General features: G+C 37.0%; 1 protein-coding gene across 9 annotated transcripts in view; it reads right to left on the bottom strand.

The window, feature by feature from the left end:
- DLG2 (discs large MAGUK scaffold protein 2) overlaps positions 1–18,290 on the bottom strand; it is a 2,175,949-nt gene that overhangs the window by 1,785,163 nt on the left and 372,496 nt on the right. For 8 of the 9 annotated variants that reach the window (XM_049891082.1, XM_049891084.1, XM_049891087.1 and 5 more), the window contains one exon: positions 6,810–6,905. The exons of the other annotated variant lie outside the window; for it this stretch is intronic. In XM_049891082.1, the coding sequence (XP_049747039.1) occupies positions 6,810–6,905 (96 nt within the window). The remainder of the gene's footprint in view (positions 1–6,809; positions 6,906–18,290) is intronic. 9 annotated transcript variants of the gene reach the window in all.

Below are 18,290 nucleotides of genomic sequence, written 5' to 3'. Positions count from 1 at the left end.
CTGTCTGGCACATTAAAAAAAAAAAATTTTTTTTTTTTAGTAGATGTTAAATATTTTTTGAATGAATGAAGTATATCAGAGGAAAATTCTTTTTTTTTTTTTAATAAGGCCAGAATGAAGAGTCTAACATGAAATTGGCGGTCTATATATTTTAATACAGTTTGATTTCTAAAGATGTAATTTACCCTAACCAGGGTAAAAAAAAGTATTTACAAATATTTACAAAAACAACAGTTTTCGGATTCAACATTAAATTTTCATTGAGCACTTACTATGTGTCAGATTGTGGTTAGTCACGTTCTGTACCTAATATCATTAAGTATTCATAATCACTGAATTAATTTTATAGGTGAAAAAACTTAGGTCCCAAAGAACTAACCTGCCAAATTTATATAGCTACAAAGCTGGTAAACTTGCATGGTGGTCACTCAATTTACTGACTGGATGATCCAGGATGTGAATTTTAATCACCTAATTCCAAGCTCTAATCTTGCAGCTACCACATTCTTATAGTGATAATTTGCTGTACTTGTAAAACCACTGAATTTATAAGCAAGGTATTAAACACCATAAACTTCAGTTGTTTGATTCTAAGTGTTCTGTGGGGGGCAGTGGTGGTTCAGTGGTAGAATTCTCACATTTTATTCAGGAGACCCAGGTTCGATTCCTGGTCAATGCACCTCCTGTGCAGCCCACACCCTTCTGTCAGTGGAAGCTAGCATGTTGCTATGACGCTGAACAGGTTTCAGCGGGAGCTTCCGGACTAAGATGGACTAGGTAGAAAGGTCTGGAGATCTACTTCCAAAGATCAGCCAGTGAAAACCCTACAGATTACAATCATTTGATCTGCCACTGACCACCGGTATGGCACAGGACTGGGAGGGTTCTGTTCTGTCGTGAAAAGGGTCTCTATGAGTCAGGGGCTAACTCTACAGCAGCTAACAACAATAACAAGTATCCTGTATCTGAACAGAGTATACTTTGCTAATTTCGAACATATGTATAAACCTGGATCCTAAACACAGATATATCAAATAACCAGAATCTCATTTCCAGATTTATTGTGTTAGTAAATAAATTGATATTTGGATTGACTTACAAAAATAGCTTCATGAATGTCCATCAGTAACACAAAACCTTATCTCCTGCATCCCTAGTACAGACAGTACAGTCATTGATCTTTAATAGGCATAACATTGACCCTGAGGCACTACAAGATGCTCAGAGATAAGGCACAGTATCTTCATCAACCTGAAAATGAGAAATAATTGCATTCTATGTTTTAAATTAGTAAATCAAATTAGCCAGCAATAACCAGAATATTACATTCAAAAAAATTGATTAACCCATAAATTCTAGGCATTTAGACGTTTGCCACTATACTTTCACTGGCATTGGAAAATATACTCAGTAATAGTTTGAATATTACAGGTTTAATAAAAAGAATAACTCCGTAACATTCAAACTTGCCTAGATAGGATGAGCTATCTTGGGAGGTGGTAAATATCCTATAACCAGAGGGTTTCAAACAGAAGTTGTTGTTGTTGTTAGGTGCCATCAAGTTGGTTCCAACTCATAGAGACTCTATGCACAACAGCACGAAACACTGCCCGGTCCTGCACCATCCTTACAATCATTGTTATGCTTGAGCTCATTGTTGCAGCCACTGTGTCAATCCACCTCATGGAGGGTCTTCCTCTTTTCCACTGACCCTGTACTTTGTCAAGCATAATGTCCTTCTCAAGGGACTGATCCTTCCTGACAACATGTCCGAAGTAGGTAAGACGCAGTCTTGCCATCCTTGCCTCTAAGGAGCATTCTGGTTCCACTTCTTCCAAGACAGATTTGTTTGTTCTTTTGGCAGTCCGTGGTATATTCAATATTCTTCCCCAACACCACAATTCGAAGGCGTCAATTCCTCTTCAGTCTTCCTTATTCATTGTCCATCTTTTACATGCATATGATACGATTGAAAATAACATGGCTTGGGTCTGGGGCACCCGAGTCCTCAAAGTGACATCTTTGTTTTTTAACATGTTAAAAGGTCTTTTGCAGCAGATTTGCCCAATGCAACACATTGTTTGATTTCTTGATTGTTGCTTCCATGAGCATTGATTGTGGATCCAAGTAAAATGAAATCCTTGACAACCTCAGTACTTTCTCTGTTTATCACAATGTTGCTGAAAAAAGTGTAAATATATATTATAATCTGAAAAGAAATTTAAGGGCATTATCAGGAGTCTCTAAAATAAATAATTCCTTATTCTATCAAAGCATTAAAAATGTACTATAACTTTAAAGCAACCAAAAATTATTTAGTCAAAGTCCTTCACTTTAGGTTAAGAAACTAAGGCACAGGGCGGTGGAGTGATTTGCCCAAGGACACCCAGATAGTAAGACCACAGAAATTACGACCTAAGTTTTCTAGTTTCCAACTATGAACTACTCCTATATCATGCTTTCTTCCTAGTCTGATGTGTTTTCTATAGTCAAATTTCTCCCCACCTGGTCATCTCTCTGTTTTTGTTAAAAGAGACCTGTCTGCCATATCCACTGTGGTATTTACATGCTATTTACTTAATCCCTTTATCAACAACTTCTAATTCACAACCTTGACGAAAACCTGTTTTCTGTTGAGGAAATTAGAATTATAATATCAAACACAAAAAATAAAGCCATATCTAAAACTTAAAATATTTTTAAGAGGCACTTAGCGCTCTGTTCATGTCTCCAAATATGTGCAATAACTAGAGCTTTTAGTTGTCAGAGTCTTTTCACACATACAATTTCACATGATTGTTATGATACTCCCGCAGGATAGGATCAATAGTAAGTATCCCCATTTTACAAATAAAAATAGAGGTTATTTAACCTTCTCGAGGTCACATGGCTCATTTTTATTAGAGCCAAAATTCAAACTCTGTTCTCTGACTCTAGACCTTTTGTTGTTTCCACTGTATTACACCATCCCACTTTTGGCATCACGCTTATTTCTCAGCCAATATATCTAACTCCTCTCAAAGTATTTGTTCTTAGCTGTTCCACTGTTACTTAAATTTTAGATGTCATAAATGAACTCACCCTGTTTATCCATTAGTCAGCCTTCCTCCCAATTTCCCATTCTTATTCTAATACCACCCAACTCTCAACATATTTAGTCACCCAGTCCTGTTAATTCTTTATTCAAGGTCCCTTGTCTCTCTGTGAGCGATTAAAAATCCTCATTGTCTCTCACTAGTATTCTGGAATAGTAAATCTCCAAGCTTTGTCTTTTGGTTATTAGGTTTATTTAAACACATAGCATACCCCTAAAAGCATACTTCCAATTACTTGAAATTGTTCAAAGGGAATAATGTAAATAAAATTTTAAAAAAAGGTACAAAGCATATTAAAAGTAAAATGTTTCTTCGATAACAAAGATGTAAAGTTCTTAATGATGTCTTTTATTTAAATTCTCCAAATATTAATTTTCCCACTGTATTTACATAATCTCATCAATTCTGGAAACCGTATATACAACAAGTTTTTCAGATTTTTATTTCCCTTTGTAATTATTTGCCACATTATATAACAAGTAGCAACATCATGATTCACTTAAGACAAACCAAGATGAAGTCTTCAATTGAAAACATCACTTTGTTGGGGGCAGAAATCTGTTGTCTAATGCTCAATGATGGGAATAGCATCTATTGACATAGTGAAATTAAGCTAAAAGGGAAAAAAGGCTCTTTGCTGGACACAGATAAGGAATGCAATTGAATGTTATTTCTGACTCTGATTTCCATGAACGTGTACCTTTAGGGAAGACATCATCTACCTTGCAAAATAGCTTCCAGAAGATTGTTCTGAATGAAGCTATAGTCAGGAAGTGAGCAACTGTGAAAGAATGGAGATAGCATAGGATACTAATATATTTCTGAATGATGTTGAAAAAGTAAGCCCCCAGAGATTTTTGGGCAGGTCACTGAAGAAATGAGAAACGCAAATAGGAAAGCTAAAGAGGACATACGGTGCAGTTTCTTCCAGCTTAATTGGCTTATTAATACAAGAATAATTTTGGGGCCTTCCCTAAATTGACTAGTTTAAAGCATGTGACAAGAAAAGTGGTGGGTAACTCCTCAGAGGTGTACTGCTCTTAGAAGTGGTTCTCAAACTTTAGCATGCATCAGAATCATCTGGAAGGCTTATTAAGATTGCTAGGTTCCATTCTCAGCATTTCTGATTGAGTTGGTCATGGGTGGATTCCCCAAATTTACTTTTATAACAAATAAATTCTGCAGCCAGTTAAGAGATCACACTTTGAGAACCATTGGTCTGTGGATTAGGTTGATGAAACTTTCTTAAATTGATATGGCCTAATGAAGCTGTTCCTGCTTATTGTTTTAGATACAGCTCTATCATATAAGTTTACATTTGTCTGGGACTCTAGCTATTGCTAGCTAAAACATTTTAATTATATTATCAGTGGGTCCTGTACTTATACAATATAATTTATAGTCTCTGCTATTGACTGTCATAAAATGATTGAATGTAAGATTTGGAAGAATCCTTAGAAGTAGTAACCTAATCTAATGCCTTAATTCTGAGGATGAAAAAAAAGTATCCTGGTGTCATATTTAATAGACCTACACAACTGTGATTTCCAAAGCATGATTTAAAGAATGGTCTACAAACTGAATAGTTATAACTGAATATGTTCATACAGTAATCATGTCCACCCTCTTACTTGTCATGTAATCATTTTTTTCTTAGATAATTAAGAATATTCTCCTTGATGTTTATTTTAATTCAACCAGAACTTATGCAGTGCAAGTAGAAATCAGCAAGGCAGGAGATTCTTCCTGGCGAAGTTCTTTTCCAGGCAAAAAAATGTTGTGGACTCTTATGTAACACAGCCATGAACCCAAGGAGACCCTAAGAACTATTTTCTTTGGGGGGCTGGGGGGGTAATAAAGAGTCCACCACCTCAATAAAATAAATGTAAAACATTCAATTCATTTCAATATAATGAAAATATACATTTGCCAGGTAGTACTGTACATGTTCATATTCAGGATCTCGTTAAAATCCTGTAACTATGCTGTAAGATGAAAAAACTGAAGATTTTAGAATTTAAATAGCATAGGCCAGCAATATGCTTTCTTATGATAAAAACACAAAAGTTTCACTAATATATTTGCCAGCATTTATTAAATTTAGCTTCCTGACAAGTTGGCACATTTGTACCCTACTTAGGCCGAGTGACTTCATTTTCAGGAAGCAAAAATACAAATATCCTTCTAGACAGCTAGGAAGTCTAAAGATTTGTTTTCTAAGTATTCATGAATCTGGTATGGATGCCTGTCCTCCTCCTCCTCCTCTTTTAGAGAAAAACAGTGCCACTGCCAAATTAAATGATTTCCTTTCCTGGAAGCACATTTAGCATATTTTAATAGCCTCTAATAGTTTAGATAACACCTTCTACCTTAAGCAAAAACATTTTTCAGCATAGAAGAAAGAGGTCTTTTCTAGAGGCATCCCATAAACTGGTCGCTAGTTAAATTTGGCTCTATGTTCCATGGTTTCCTTGTAAAGGACAGAACATTTAACCTTCAATGTTTCTTATTTTAAATGAATTCCCCAAAGTAATGATCAAAACTCATGATTGGGACTGCCTCAGAACTTACAACAAATCTCAAGGCCAAGTCAATAGTAGGCGGCTCAATCAATTGGCAATGCTGGAAAGCCTGTCCAGGTTATAAACGATAGTCAGTACATAAACTATTTCTTTTCTCACATTTACCACTCAGTGAGTGTCAGTAGACACGTCACCCTATATTTGAAAGCAGTTTGAAGGGCTAAGGAGCCATAATGAAGGCTATCTTTGCTTGCTAACAGAAGACTTAGGAGAAAGACAAAAAGAAAGCATCTTGAGGCCACACATCACTGGAGCTGCATTTCAAGAAGCTCTTGAATCCATCAACAAATCCAGCTTTTAAGGAATAATCTCCCAAAAGAATTTACTGTTTGCTTTCAACACTTAATAAATGTGCCTAAAAATAATTTGTTATTTATTTACATTGTTTTCATGATTAAGTTTGGTGTCTCTGTGAATAAAATGGAGACTGAAGCACCCATTATATCATTGCGGCTAATATTTTTTTATAATAAAAAGGATGAATTTATGACCACTGATTAGAAACAAATTTAATCCGAAGTTGCCAATTAGTAAAAGACTTGTACTTGGAAATGCATATACTTTCCCTGGGCTCTGAAGCTCTTCTTGAATACATCATTCAAAGCACTATGACCTCTTTAAAGTTACCCTGTAGGTGAGTCATCTGATTCCCTCTATTCAATAAATACACAAGATAAGAGTCACACAAAAAAAGGGATGAGAAGCAGTTTCCAGACTACTTATGGAAAGCTGTTGTCTCTTCCCCTCTGCCAAACAAAAAGAGGGTTTGGAGACGGGACCTGGAAACCCACCAGCACCACTACCAAAGGATAATATGAGGGTTTTTCTGGAGGGCCTGGACCAGACAGGAGAAGAAAGGAGAAATGAAATAGCTTTAAAAAATGTTTGTGTGTACACCAGCAACTTAAGAATATGCACCAAAATGCAGATCCCAAAATTAAAATACACAATTACTCTAAATGATACATATTCGGTGCCAGCTCTGTAGCAGGTGAACCCAATATACTGACAAGGCCAAATCCAGAAGTTATACATTTTCTTTTATTTGGTCACTACTAGAAGTAGCATCCACAGAGAATAAGACATATCTTTCCCATTAAACATAAGAACAAGAAAAAACTTCAGGACTTACACTCGTCTTTTCATCAGTTTCATATTCAAAACACTGGTTTTGTTTATTTTGTTCAACACATGAACCATTTTCTTTTGACCCACTGCAACCTGTAAGCTAAAGAAAGGTTTAAAAATCAACACATTTGTCCTCTGCAATGTAAATTAGCATAAAAACCTTTAAAACTTTTAACATAAGCACTAAAATATCTAAGACCCCAATAAGTATTATTAGACATTGCTTATGTTCATTTTAGGATATAAATGTACTATCTAACCCATTTTTATCTTGCTCCCAAAGAGAAAACATAAAATGGGACAGTTATTCTAAGGCAATATTTTACATTTCAAAGCTTTTTGCCAGGAAGTGTTGAACTAGGACTACTCAAAGCTAAATTAATTATCTGGTAAAAGCTGAACATGGTTAATGGGAAAATAGAAGGGTTGATTTCATATTATATAAGCTCTCACACTTGCAGAAACCTTTACTCTATAGCACCTGCTGGATATCTCAGCACAAGCAGAGGAACTGATTGTCTTGGCCTCAACTATCTTTTTAAAGATTTTTGTATAGTTCATAGCCTTCCAGAGCAAAGAGAAGGTTTACTTACTGGCCATTATAGAAGACTTTTGTTCCCTAAACTAAGGGTTCATCTTTTGTAATACAACTCAGTCTGTGTGAATATAACACCTGACTCTCTTCACATTGCCCTGTAGAAATTGGGGCTTGAAGAACTAGAGCAAAATAATGCTCATACTCCGACTACTCCTATTTTTGTGAATAATGAAGTTCTTTGTCTCTGACCCAGGAGTCTCCAGTCTTCTGCCAGCATCCATGAGACTGTGGAAGGCAGGCTAACTTCTTAGCTTGCAAGTAGGGTAAACTCTTATACCCGTCACAGTTCTTGACAGTTTTTGATGAAAAGAATGGAATACTGACAGAGTCATGGCTATCTGGAAGAAGAATGAGGGGTTTGTGGGCTCATGAGTAAGATTTGTGAGCTGTCTGGGAATTGTTAGCAAACATGTTAGCCAAATTGTCTGTTCAACTGCATAATAATGGTCCTCCACATTAATGAGGAGGAATTTGGGTAGTGGTTGCTGGCCTAGTACCATACCAGAAAACAGATTCAACACCGGGAAATCATTCTTCCTTATTTAATTTGTTTGTTCATCCACCTGTACATCTATTCATTCACCTAATTTAATTCTTTATTTGTTCATTCATTAAACATATATTTATTGATCTCTGAGACAGGAAGACATTAAGATGGACAACTTATTCTCCAAGGAGCTCCAAGGAAACAGATATGTATATATACAATTTATAATACAATGAGTTAGTCACAATAATAGATGTAAAGTGTGGGAACAGAGAAGAGGAGCATCTGCATCAACTGTGGAATCAAAAAAGGCTTCCTGAAGGATGTGAAATTTAAATAATGCTATGAACAAGGGGGAGTTATCTAGACATGCAACAGTGTTCAGTGTAATAGCAAATAGTTGAGAGGACTTGAGAGGCCTCATGCTCAGAAGGGAAAAGCATGGTGTTGGAGTTGGAAAGAAATTAGATTAGAATCCTTTTACCTCTACAAGTTGTGTGGAATGGAGCAATAAAAAATTAAGTTCTATGGATCTGATTTTTCTCATGTAAAATATGAAGATAAGTCACCTATCACGTGGGGTCTCTATCTCCGCATCAACCATCCCATAGCTGGGGAGGGTACTATGAATCTATAGCTTTCCTACCTCATACCAGTTGGTGTTTTATACATACTTCCTAAGTACACACAAAGCACTCAATACTTTGACTGGTTTCTATGCTTTTGTATCCCTGCCATTAGTCCTTTCCCTGGCAACTTACCATCAGTTTTACACTCATAGAAATAATAATTTTCTTCATATTTCTATCCTTCATTCATTCTTTAAACAAACAACTTTGATCACTCTTGCTCCAAAGCTAGCAATCTATCTCTAACCTTCTCCTCCCCAGCAAAATCAATATTCTTAAAATAATAACAACTAATAATAACACTCTTAATAATAATAGCAACAACAACACAACAATAGCAAGAGAATCATTTAATGAAAAGTTATAATAACCGAGGTCCCGTTGTTAAGATGTTGATACACATTTTGTATGCATCATCTCATTTAGTTTAAAAATAAACTCTATGGAGAGGCGGGGCCAAGATGACAGAATAGACAGACACTTATGGCAAGCCCTTTTACAACAAAGACCTGGGGAAAAAAAAGTGAAATGAGTATATTTATGACAAGCTAGGAGCCCTGAACATCAAAGGCAAAGTCAGAAAATGAACTGAGCGGCAGGGGGAGGAAGGGACAGTTCAGAAGTGGGGAGGAATTACCCAAGCTGAATTACCTGGAGCCCTCAGGCACCATTCCTGGAAGCAGCTGCAGAGGGCTGGTACTAGCACTTGAATGCAATTTCCTCAGAGAGAAGAAGCCAGCCACACAGCCTACTCACACCTCTGGAACCAGAGAAGAATGGAGCTCTCGGCAAAAGCTAAGTACCTGCATATATTTTACCACGCCCCCCACTCCCAAGCCAGCTTCAGCAGCTGTTGATTTCCTGGACCTGAGATAGGACATGTTGAGTGCCTAGAGCCATCCTCCTGGCCTTGGAGAAGGAATAAATCTGCAGTTGGGGGAAAAGATACTTTGCCAGCTCCACTAAGCTGGGGAGCTCAGGACAGAAGCGGCTCCTGTCCAGGCATAAATGGTCTGTAGACTTTGAGTACCTTTCCCCCCTGCATGGACCTGTGTGGGCCTATTTCAGGAGAATAGGCCCTTGTTGGCAGACTCCAACCATTTCAGCTGTGTAGCGGAGAGGTGGGTGTTTGTTTGACACCACTTTGCCTATTAAACAGGGTCCTCACCTACCCACATCAGGGACCTGAGGACTGGTGGCTCCACTCAGTTCACCCAGCCACCCGCGAAAGGGGTCCAAGGATAACTTGTACCTCCCAGTCCCTACAGCCAAAAAGTTTGGGTGCCCATGATCTGTCTGCAGAACCCACCCACCTGCACACTCTAGGGAAGAGGGACGTGCTTTCCTCAGAAACACTTGGGGAACAATTCTCAGCACCATGCCTTGTTCAGAGTGTGACCCCCTGCTGCAACAAGATACCAGTACCTACACCAATAACCTCTGCTCCTCTAAGACTGTAGGACAAGGCCTGTACCACACACTTGATAAGCAGCTACCTGGACACCTGAGCTGAATCCATACAAGAAATGTGAATGGACCCCTAGACTAATATCCCTGATAACAGCTTTACTCATCCAGTGACAGGACGTCAGAGCTTCAAAGGTGAAAATAATCAAGCTAGCTCATTCAAACAACCTATTTGGGCATATCAAAACAAAACAAAGCAAGAAGCTAAGATACAGTAAGCAAACATAAAACAAACTAATACAATAACTTATAGAGGGCTCAGAGACAAAAGTCAATATCAAATCACATAGAGAAACAGACCATGATTACTTCAACAAACTCTCAAAACAAAGAATCAAGGGATCTTCTAGATGAAAGTGCCTTCCTGGAATTACCGGATGCAGAATACAAAATATTAATATACAGAACCCTTCAAGACATCAAGAAGGAAATCAGAGACTATGCAGAACAAGCCAAGGAACACACAGATAAAGCAATTGAAGAAATTAAAAAGATTATTCAGGAACATAATGAAAAATTTAATAAGCTGGAAAAATCCACAGACAGCAATCAGAAATTCAGAAGATTAACAATAAAATTACAAAACTAGACAACTCAATAGAAAGTCAGAAAAGCAGAACTGAGCAAGTGGAAGGCAGAATTAGTGAACTTGAAGATAAAGCACATGGCACCAATACATCTGAAGAAAAATCAAATAAAAGAATTTAAAAAAAATGAAGAATACTTAAGAATCAAGTGGGACTCTATCAAAACAAATAACCTATGAGTGACTGGAGTACCAAAACGGGGAGGGATAACAGAAAATACAGAAAGAATTGTTGAAGATTTGTTGGCAGGCAACTTCCCTGATCTTGTGAAAGATTAGAAGATATTTATCCAAGACACTCATCGAACTCCACATAAGGTAGATTTCAAAAGAAAATCACCAAGGCATATTATATTCAAACTTGCCAAAACCAAAGATAAAGAGAGACTTTTAAGAGTAGCTAGGGATAAATGAAAAGTCACCTACAAAGGAAAGTCACTAGGAATAAGCTCAGACTACTCAGCAGAAACCATGCAGGCAAGAAGGCAATGGGATGACTTATATAAAGAACTGAAGGAAAAAAAATTGCCAAGCAAGAATCATATATCCAGCAAAACTGTCTTTCAAATATGAAGGTGAATTAGGACATTTCCAGATAAACAGGAATTTAGGGAATTTGTAAAGACCAAACCAAAACTACCAGAAATACTAAAAGGAGTTCTCTGGTAGAAAATCAACAATATCAGGTATCAACTCAAGACTAGAACACTGGACAGAGCAATCAGATGCGAACCCAGACAGGGAAATCACAAATATAAATCAAGATAAAATGTTCAAAACAGGGCAACAACGATGTTATTATGTAAAAGAAGACAATATTAAAACAATAAAGAGGGACTAAGAACTGTAGTCACAGATCTTTCATATGGAGAAGAAGATAAGGTGACATAAAAAAATAAAAGCTAAGTTTAAATTTAGAAAAATAGGGGTAAATATTAAATATTAAAGTAACCACAAAGAAGACAAACAACCCTACCCATCAAAATAAAACACAAGAAAAAAAAAAAAAAAGAGAGACTCAGCAGAAACAAAATCAACAACAACAAATAAGAGGAAAAGACAATCTATAAACTACTCAGCACAAAAAACTAACTGGGAAAAAGAAACTGTCTAAAACACATAAAAAAGACAACAAAATAACAATAAACTCCTACCCATACCTATCCATAATTACACTGAACATAAATGGACTAAATGCACCAACAAAGAGAGAGTGGCAGAATGGATTAAAAAAAACATGATCTGTCTATACGCTGCATACAAGAGAAACACCTTAGACTTAGAGACACAAAAAAACTAAAACTCAGAGGATGGAAAAATATATATCAAGCAAACAACAACCAAAAAAGAGCAGGAGTGGCAATATTCATTTCTGACAAAAGAGACTTTAAAGTTAAATCTACCACAAAGGCCCAGAAGGACACCATATAATGATTAAAGAGACAATACACCATTAGCATATAATGACAGAACTGCAAAATACATACAACAAACTCTAACAGTATTGAAAAGTGAGAGAGACAGCTCCATAATTATAGTAGGAGACTTCAACACATCACTTTCGCTGAAGGACAGGACATCCAGAAAGAAGCTCAATAAAGACACAGAAGATCTAAATGTCACAATCAGCCAACATGACCTTATAGACATACACAGAACACTCCACCCAACAGCAGCCAAGTGTACTTTCTTTTCTAGTGCACATGAAACATTCTCTAGAATAGACCACATATTAGGTCATTAAACAAGCCTTAGGAGAATCCAACTGCATAATAATGGCCATAAAAGTAGAAATCCGTAACAGAAAAATCAGGGAAAAGAAATCAAACACTTGGACACTGAACAATACCCTGCTCAAAAAAGACTGGGTTATAGAGGACATTAGGATGGAATAAAGAAATTCATGGAATCCAACTTCCTATCAGAACCTTTGGGACACGGTGAAAGCAGTGCTCAGAGGCCAATTTATATCAATAAATGCACACATACAAAAAGAAAACAGGGCCGAAATCAAAGAAGTATCCCTACAACTTGAACAAATAGAAAGAGAGCAACAAAAGAAACCCTCAAGCACCAGAAGAAAGCAAATAATAAAAATTAGAGCAGAACTAAATGAAATAGGAACCAGAAAAACAATTGAAAAAATTAACAAGACGAAAAGCTGGTTTTTTGAAAAAATTAACAAAATTGATAGAACATTGGCCAAACTGACAAATGAAAAACAGGAGAGGAAGCAAATAACCCAAATAAGAAATGACATGGGCAATATTACAACTGACCCAACTGAAATAAAAAGGATCATATCAGATTACTGTGAAAAATCGTACTGTAACAAATTTGAAAGCCTAGAAAAAACGATGAGGTCCTAGAAACAATCTAACTACCTAAATTAACACAGAGGGAGAACTAAATAGACCCATAACAAAAGAAGAGATAGAAAAGGTAATCAAAAAACTCCCAAGAAAAAAAAGCCCTGTCCCAGACGGCTTCACTGCCGAGTTCTACCAGAATTTCAGAGAACAGGTAACACCACTAATACTAAAGGTATTTCAGAGCACAGAGAAGGATAGAATACTCCCAAACTCATTCTATGAGGCCAGCATATCCCTGATACCAAAACCAGGTAAAGACACCATGAAAACAGAAAATTACAGACCTATATTCCTCATGAACTTAGATGCAAAAATCTTCAACAAAATTCTGGCTAATAAAATTCAACAACATATCAAAAAAATAATTCACCATGATGATGCGGGATTCATACCAGGTTAAAAAAAAAAATTTTTTTTTTTTATACAGGGAAGGTTCAACATTAGAAAAACAATTAATGTAATCCATCGCATAAATAAAACAAAAGACAAAAATCACATGATTTTATCAATGGATGCAGAAAAGCCATTTGACAAAGTTCAATACCCATTCATGATAAAAACTCTCAGCAAAATAGGAATAGAAGTAAAATTCCTCAACATAATAAAGGGCATTTATACAAAGCCAATAGCCAACATCATCCTAAATGGAGAGAGCTTGAAAGCATTCCCCCTTGAGATCGGGAACCAGTCGAGGATGCCCTTTACCACCACTCTTATTCAACATTGTGCTGGAAGTCCTAGCCAGAGCAATTAGGCTAGACAAAGAAATAAAGGGCATCCGGATTGGTAAGGAAGAAGTAAAAGTATCTCTATTTGCAGATGACATGATCTTATACACAGAAAACCCTAAGGAATCCTCAAGAAAACTACTGAAAGTAATAGAAGAGTTCAGCAGAGTCAGGATACAGGATAAATATACAAAAATCATTTGGATTCCTCTACACCAACAAAAAGAACATCAAAGAGGAAATCACCAAATCAATACCATTTACAGTAGCCCCCAAGAAGATAAAATACTTAGGAATAAATCTTACCAAAGATGTAAAAAGCTTATACAAAGGAAACTACAATACACTTCTGCAAGAAACCACAAGAAACCTACATAAGAGGAAAAACATACTTTGCCCATGGATAGGAAGACTTAACATTGTAAAAATGTCTATTCTACCAAAAGCCATCTATAGATACAATGCAATTCTGATCCAAATTCCTATAACATTCTATAATGAGTTGGAAAAACCAATCACCAACTTCATATGGAAGGGAAAGAGGCCCTGAATAAGTAAAGCATTACTGAAAAAGAAGAACAAAGTGGGAGGCCTCACTCTACCTGATTTTAGAACCAATCATTATACCACCACAATAGTCAAAACAGCCTGGTACTGGTACAACAGATACATAGACCAATGGAACAGAATTAAGAATCCAGACATAAATCCATCCACATATGGTGCTGCCATAACTGGATAGCCATCTGCAAAAAAAATAAAACAAGACCCATACCTCACACCATGCACAAAAACTAACTCAAAATGGATCAAAGACCTAAATATAAAATCTAAAACAATAAAGATCACGGAAGAAAAAGTAGGGACAACTAGGAGCTCTAATATATGGCATAAACAGTATACAAAACATTACTAACAATGCAGAAGAGAAACTAGGTAACTGGGAGCTCCTAAAAATCAAACTTGTGCTCATCCGAAAACGTCACCAAAGGAGTAAAAAGACTACCTACAGACTGGGAAAAAGTTTTTAGCTGTGTCATGTCCAATCAGTGCCTGATCTCTAAAATCTACATGATACTGCAAAAACTCAACTACAAAAAGACAAATAACCCAATTAAAAAATGGGGGAAAGACATGAACAGGCACTTCACTAAACAAGACATTCAGATAGCTAACAGATACATGAGGAAATACTATCATTAGCCATCAGAGAAATGCAAATCAAAACCACAATGAGATTGCATCTCACTCCAACAAGGCTGGCATTAATCCAAAAAACACAAAATAATAAATGTTAGAGAGGCTATGGAGAGATTGGAACACTTATACACTGCTGGTGGGAATGTAAAATGGTACAACCACTTTGTAAATTGATTTGGTTCTTCCTTAAAAAGCTAGAAATAGAACTACCATACAATCGAGCAATCCCAAGTCTTGGAATATAACCCAGTAAAATAAGAGCCTTTACAAAACAGATATATGCACACCCATGCTCATTGCAACACTTTTTACAATAGCAAAAAGATGGTAGCAACCAAGGTGCCCGTCAACAAATGAATGGATAAATAAATTATAGTGTATTCACACAATGGCATACTATGCATCAATAAAGAACAGTGATGAATCTGTGAAATATTTCATAACATGGAGGAACTTGGAAGACATTATGCTGAGTGAAATTAGTCAGTTGAAAAAGACAAATATTATATAAGACCACTAATATAGTTTAAACAGAGAAGAAAATATTCTTTGATGGTTACAAGGGGCGGGGAGAGAGAGGGGTATAAACTAATTAGATACTAGATAAGAACTATTTCAGGTGAAGGAAAAAACAACACACAGTACAGGAGAGGTCAGCACAACTGGGCTAAACCAGAAGCAAAGAATTTTCCTGAATAAATTGAATGCTTTGAAGGCCAGCGTAGCAGGGGCGTGGGTTTCAGGACCATGGTTTCAGGGGACATTAAAGTCAATTGACATAATAAAATCTATTAAGAAAGCATTCTGCACCTGACTTTGGAGCGTGGAGTCTAGAGCCTTAAACGCTAGCAAGTGGCCATGTAAGATGCATGAATTGGTCTCAACCCACCTGGAGCAAAGAAGAATAAAGAACACCAAAGACACAAGGTAACTGTGAGCCCAAGAGACAGAAAGGGCCACATAAACCAGAGGCTACATCAGCCCAAGACCAGGAGAACTAGATGGTGCCTGGCTACAACCAATGACTGCCCTGACGGGAAACACAACAGAGAACCCCTGAGGGAGAAGGAGAGCAGTGGGATGCAGACCCAAATTCTCATAAAAAGACCAGACTTAATGGTCTGACTCAGACTAGAAGGACCCTGGTAGTCATGGTCCCCAGATCTTTTGTTAGCCCAAGGCAGGAACCATTGCCAATGCCAACTCTTTAGACAGGGATTAGACTGGACTATGGGATAGAAAATGATACTGGTGAAGAATGAGTTTCTTGGATCAAGTAGATGCATAAGACTGTGTTGGCATCTCCTGTCTGGAGGGGAGATGAGAGTGAAAAGGGGGTCAGAAGCTGGCTGAATGGACACAAAAAGAGAGAGTGGAGGGAAGGAGTGTACTGTCTCCTTAGGGGGAGAGCAATTAGGAGTATATACAAAAAAAAAAAAACCCAGTGCTGTTGAGTCTGTCCCGACTCATAGCAACCCTATAGGACAGAGTAGAACTGCCCTGTAGAGTTTCCAAGAAGCGCCTGGAGGATTCAAACTGCCAACCCTTTGGTTAGCAGCCAGAGTATATAGCAAGGTGTATACAAATTTTTGTATGAGAGACTGACTTGATTTGTAAACTTTCACTTAAAGTACAATAAAAATAAATAAATAAATCTTTATGAAGTAAGCACTATCAACCTTGTTTTCTAGGTGAAAAAACAGAACCTAGCTCTGTCTGAATGCAAAGCTTGTGCATCTAATCACTACACTAAAGTCCTGAACCACTTCCTTAACCACTTATCCTTTAACTTGTCATGATGTGGTCCCCAAACCTGCAGTATCAGTACCACCTGGGAAATTGCTAGAAAAACAAATTATTGGGCCTCACCTCAGATCTACTGAATCAGAAGCTATGGGGGTATAGCCCTGTAATCAATATGTTAAAATGTTAAACGATTTAGGTGTTTAAAATAAGACAAGTGAGCCACTTTATAAGGAACATGCAGAGAGTGAAAGATAGCAGTTGGCAAAATGGAGAGCTCAAGCCCCATCTAACTGCCCATCACTGGTCAGTTCCAGCCATGTGTTGCAATGAGGAAACCCAGAATCCAGTGTTGTCGGATGTTAAGAGTTTTCAAGAGCACACTGAAGTCTGAACTTTTATGTGAAATATGTTGATTTTTAAATGTTGACAACAATTGTATATTTTTAAAATACCATGTGAGCTAGCTGTGAATGAACCAAGCAGAATATATATCTCTGTGCTGGAGTTTACATAAGGACAGTCAGGTTATGACCTCTGCTTTAACCCTTGCTTCCCTGAATACTGCATCCTTGAAAATTCACCAAGGACCTTGTAGTCCTCATTGTCTTCCACTTTCTCTGGCTTTCTATTGTCTTCATTGACTTCTGCCTTTCCCTAGAATTCCATACCCTTTACTACTCCCACTTTCTTGAAACTCTTACACCTATATTCAGAAACCTAAGTCTCTCCTAGTTTCCACCCTATTTCTCTGAGGGCCTCTTTCTTTTTCATCTACCTCTTCCTTCTTTTGGCTGAGTTCAGCCATTACTCCTAAATTCCTTTCCTGTATACCTTCTTTCAGAGTCCCTGGGTGGTGCAAATGGTTAAGCATGTGACTATAAGCCAAAAGTTGGTGGTTCGAACCTACCCAGAGGTGTTTTGAAAGATAGGCCTGGCACTCTGCTTCTAAAAGGTCACAGCCGTGAAAACCCTATGGGGCAGTTCTACTCTGCACACATGGGGTTGCCATGAATTGGAATCAACTTGACAACAACTAACAAAAATAGCAACTCACATGCCCCCTCTTCCACAAAGCCTGCGCTGATCCCCTTCCTTCCTCTCTCATTCTATGATGCCCTCAGAAATACATGCTTCACCTATATATCTATGTTTTTAATAATGATTTATTCACTTAATTTGTTTTAAGAACAATCTAGATTATAAGCAAAAGGGAAAATAAACAGTATCATTTATGTTTGTCTTAACCATTCAAGTAGATCTTAAGTTTCTTGAAGTCAATGAGTCTATTACCATCTTCATATCCTTCACAATGCCTAAACAAGTATGTAAGAAATTTGTAAAACTATTTAATTACATAGCATGTACACAAGTGTATCCTATATTACACAATATACCCTGAAAAATACTTGGTACCTTTCATTAAATGAATTCATCTTTTATATGTATCAGAAAAATTTATTATTTAAAAGAAACTTATTGTGAGTTAAAAACAAGATCAGAGACTCTTCATAGAATAAGTAAGTACTCAAATGATTTAACAGTTTTGTAGATTTGTTTATACTATTTTACTCAAACCTGGAATTCTTTTCTTTCAAAATGCATTTTAGTACTTGTGAGCATCATACACAAAAGCTGTGTCTTTGCAAGAACCAAAGGCCTTAGGAACTCCAAA

The sequence above is a fragment of the Elephas maximus genome, chromosome 7, assembly GCF_024166365.1.
Source record: "Elephas maximus indicus isolate mEleMax1 chromosome 7, mEleMax1 primary haplotype, whole genome shotgun sequence".
NCBI classification, from domain to species: Eukaryota; Metazoa; Chordata; class Mammalia; order Proboscidea; family Elephantidae; genus Elephas; species Elephas maximus.
The sequence above is the reverse complement of the archived record's forward strand: the minus strand, read 5'-3'. Positions and strand labels throughout refer to the sequence as shown.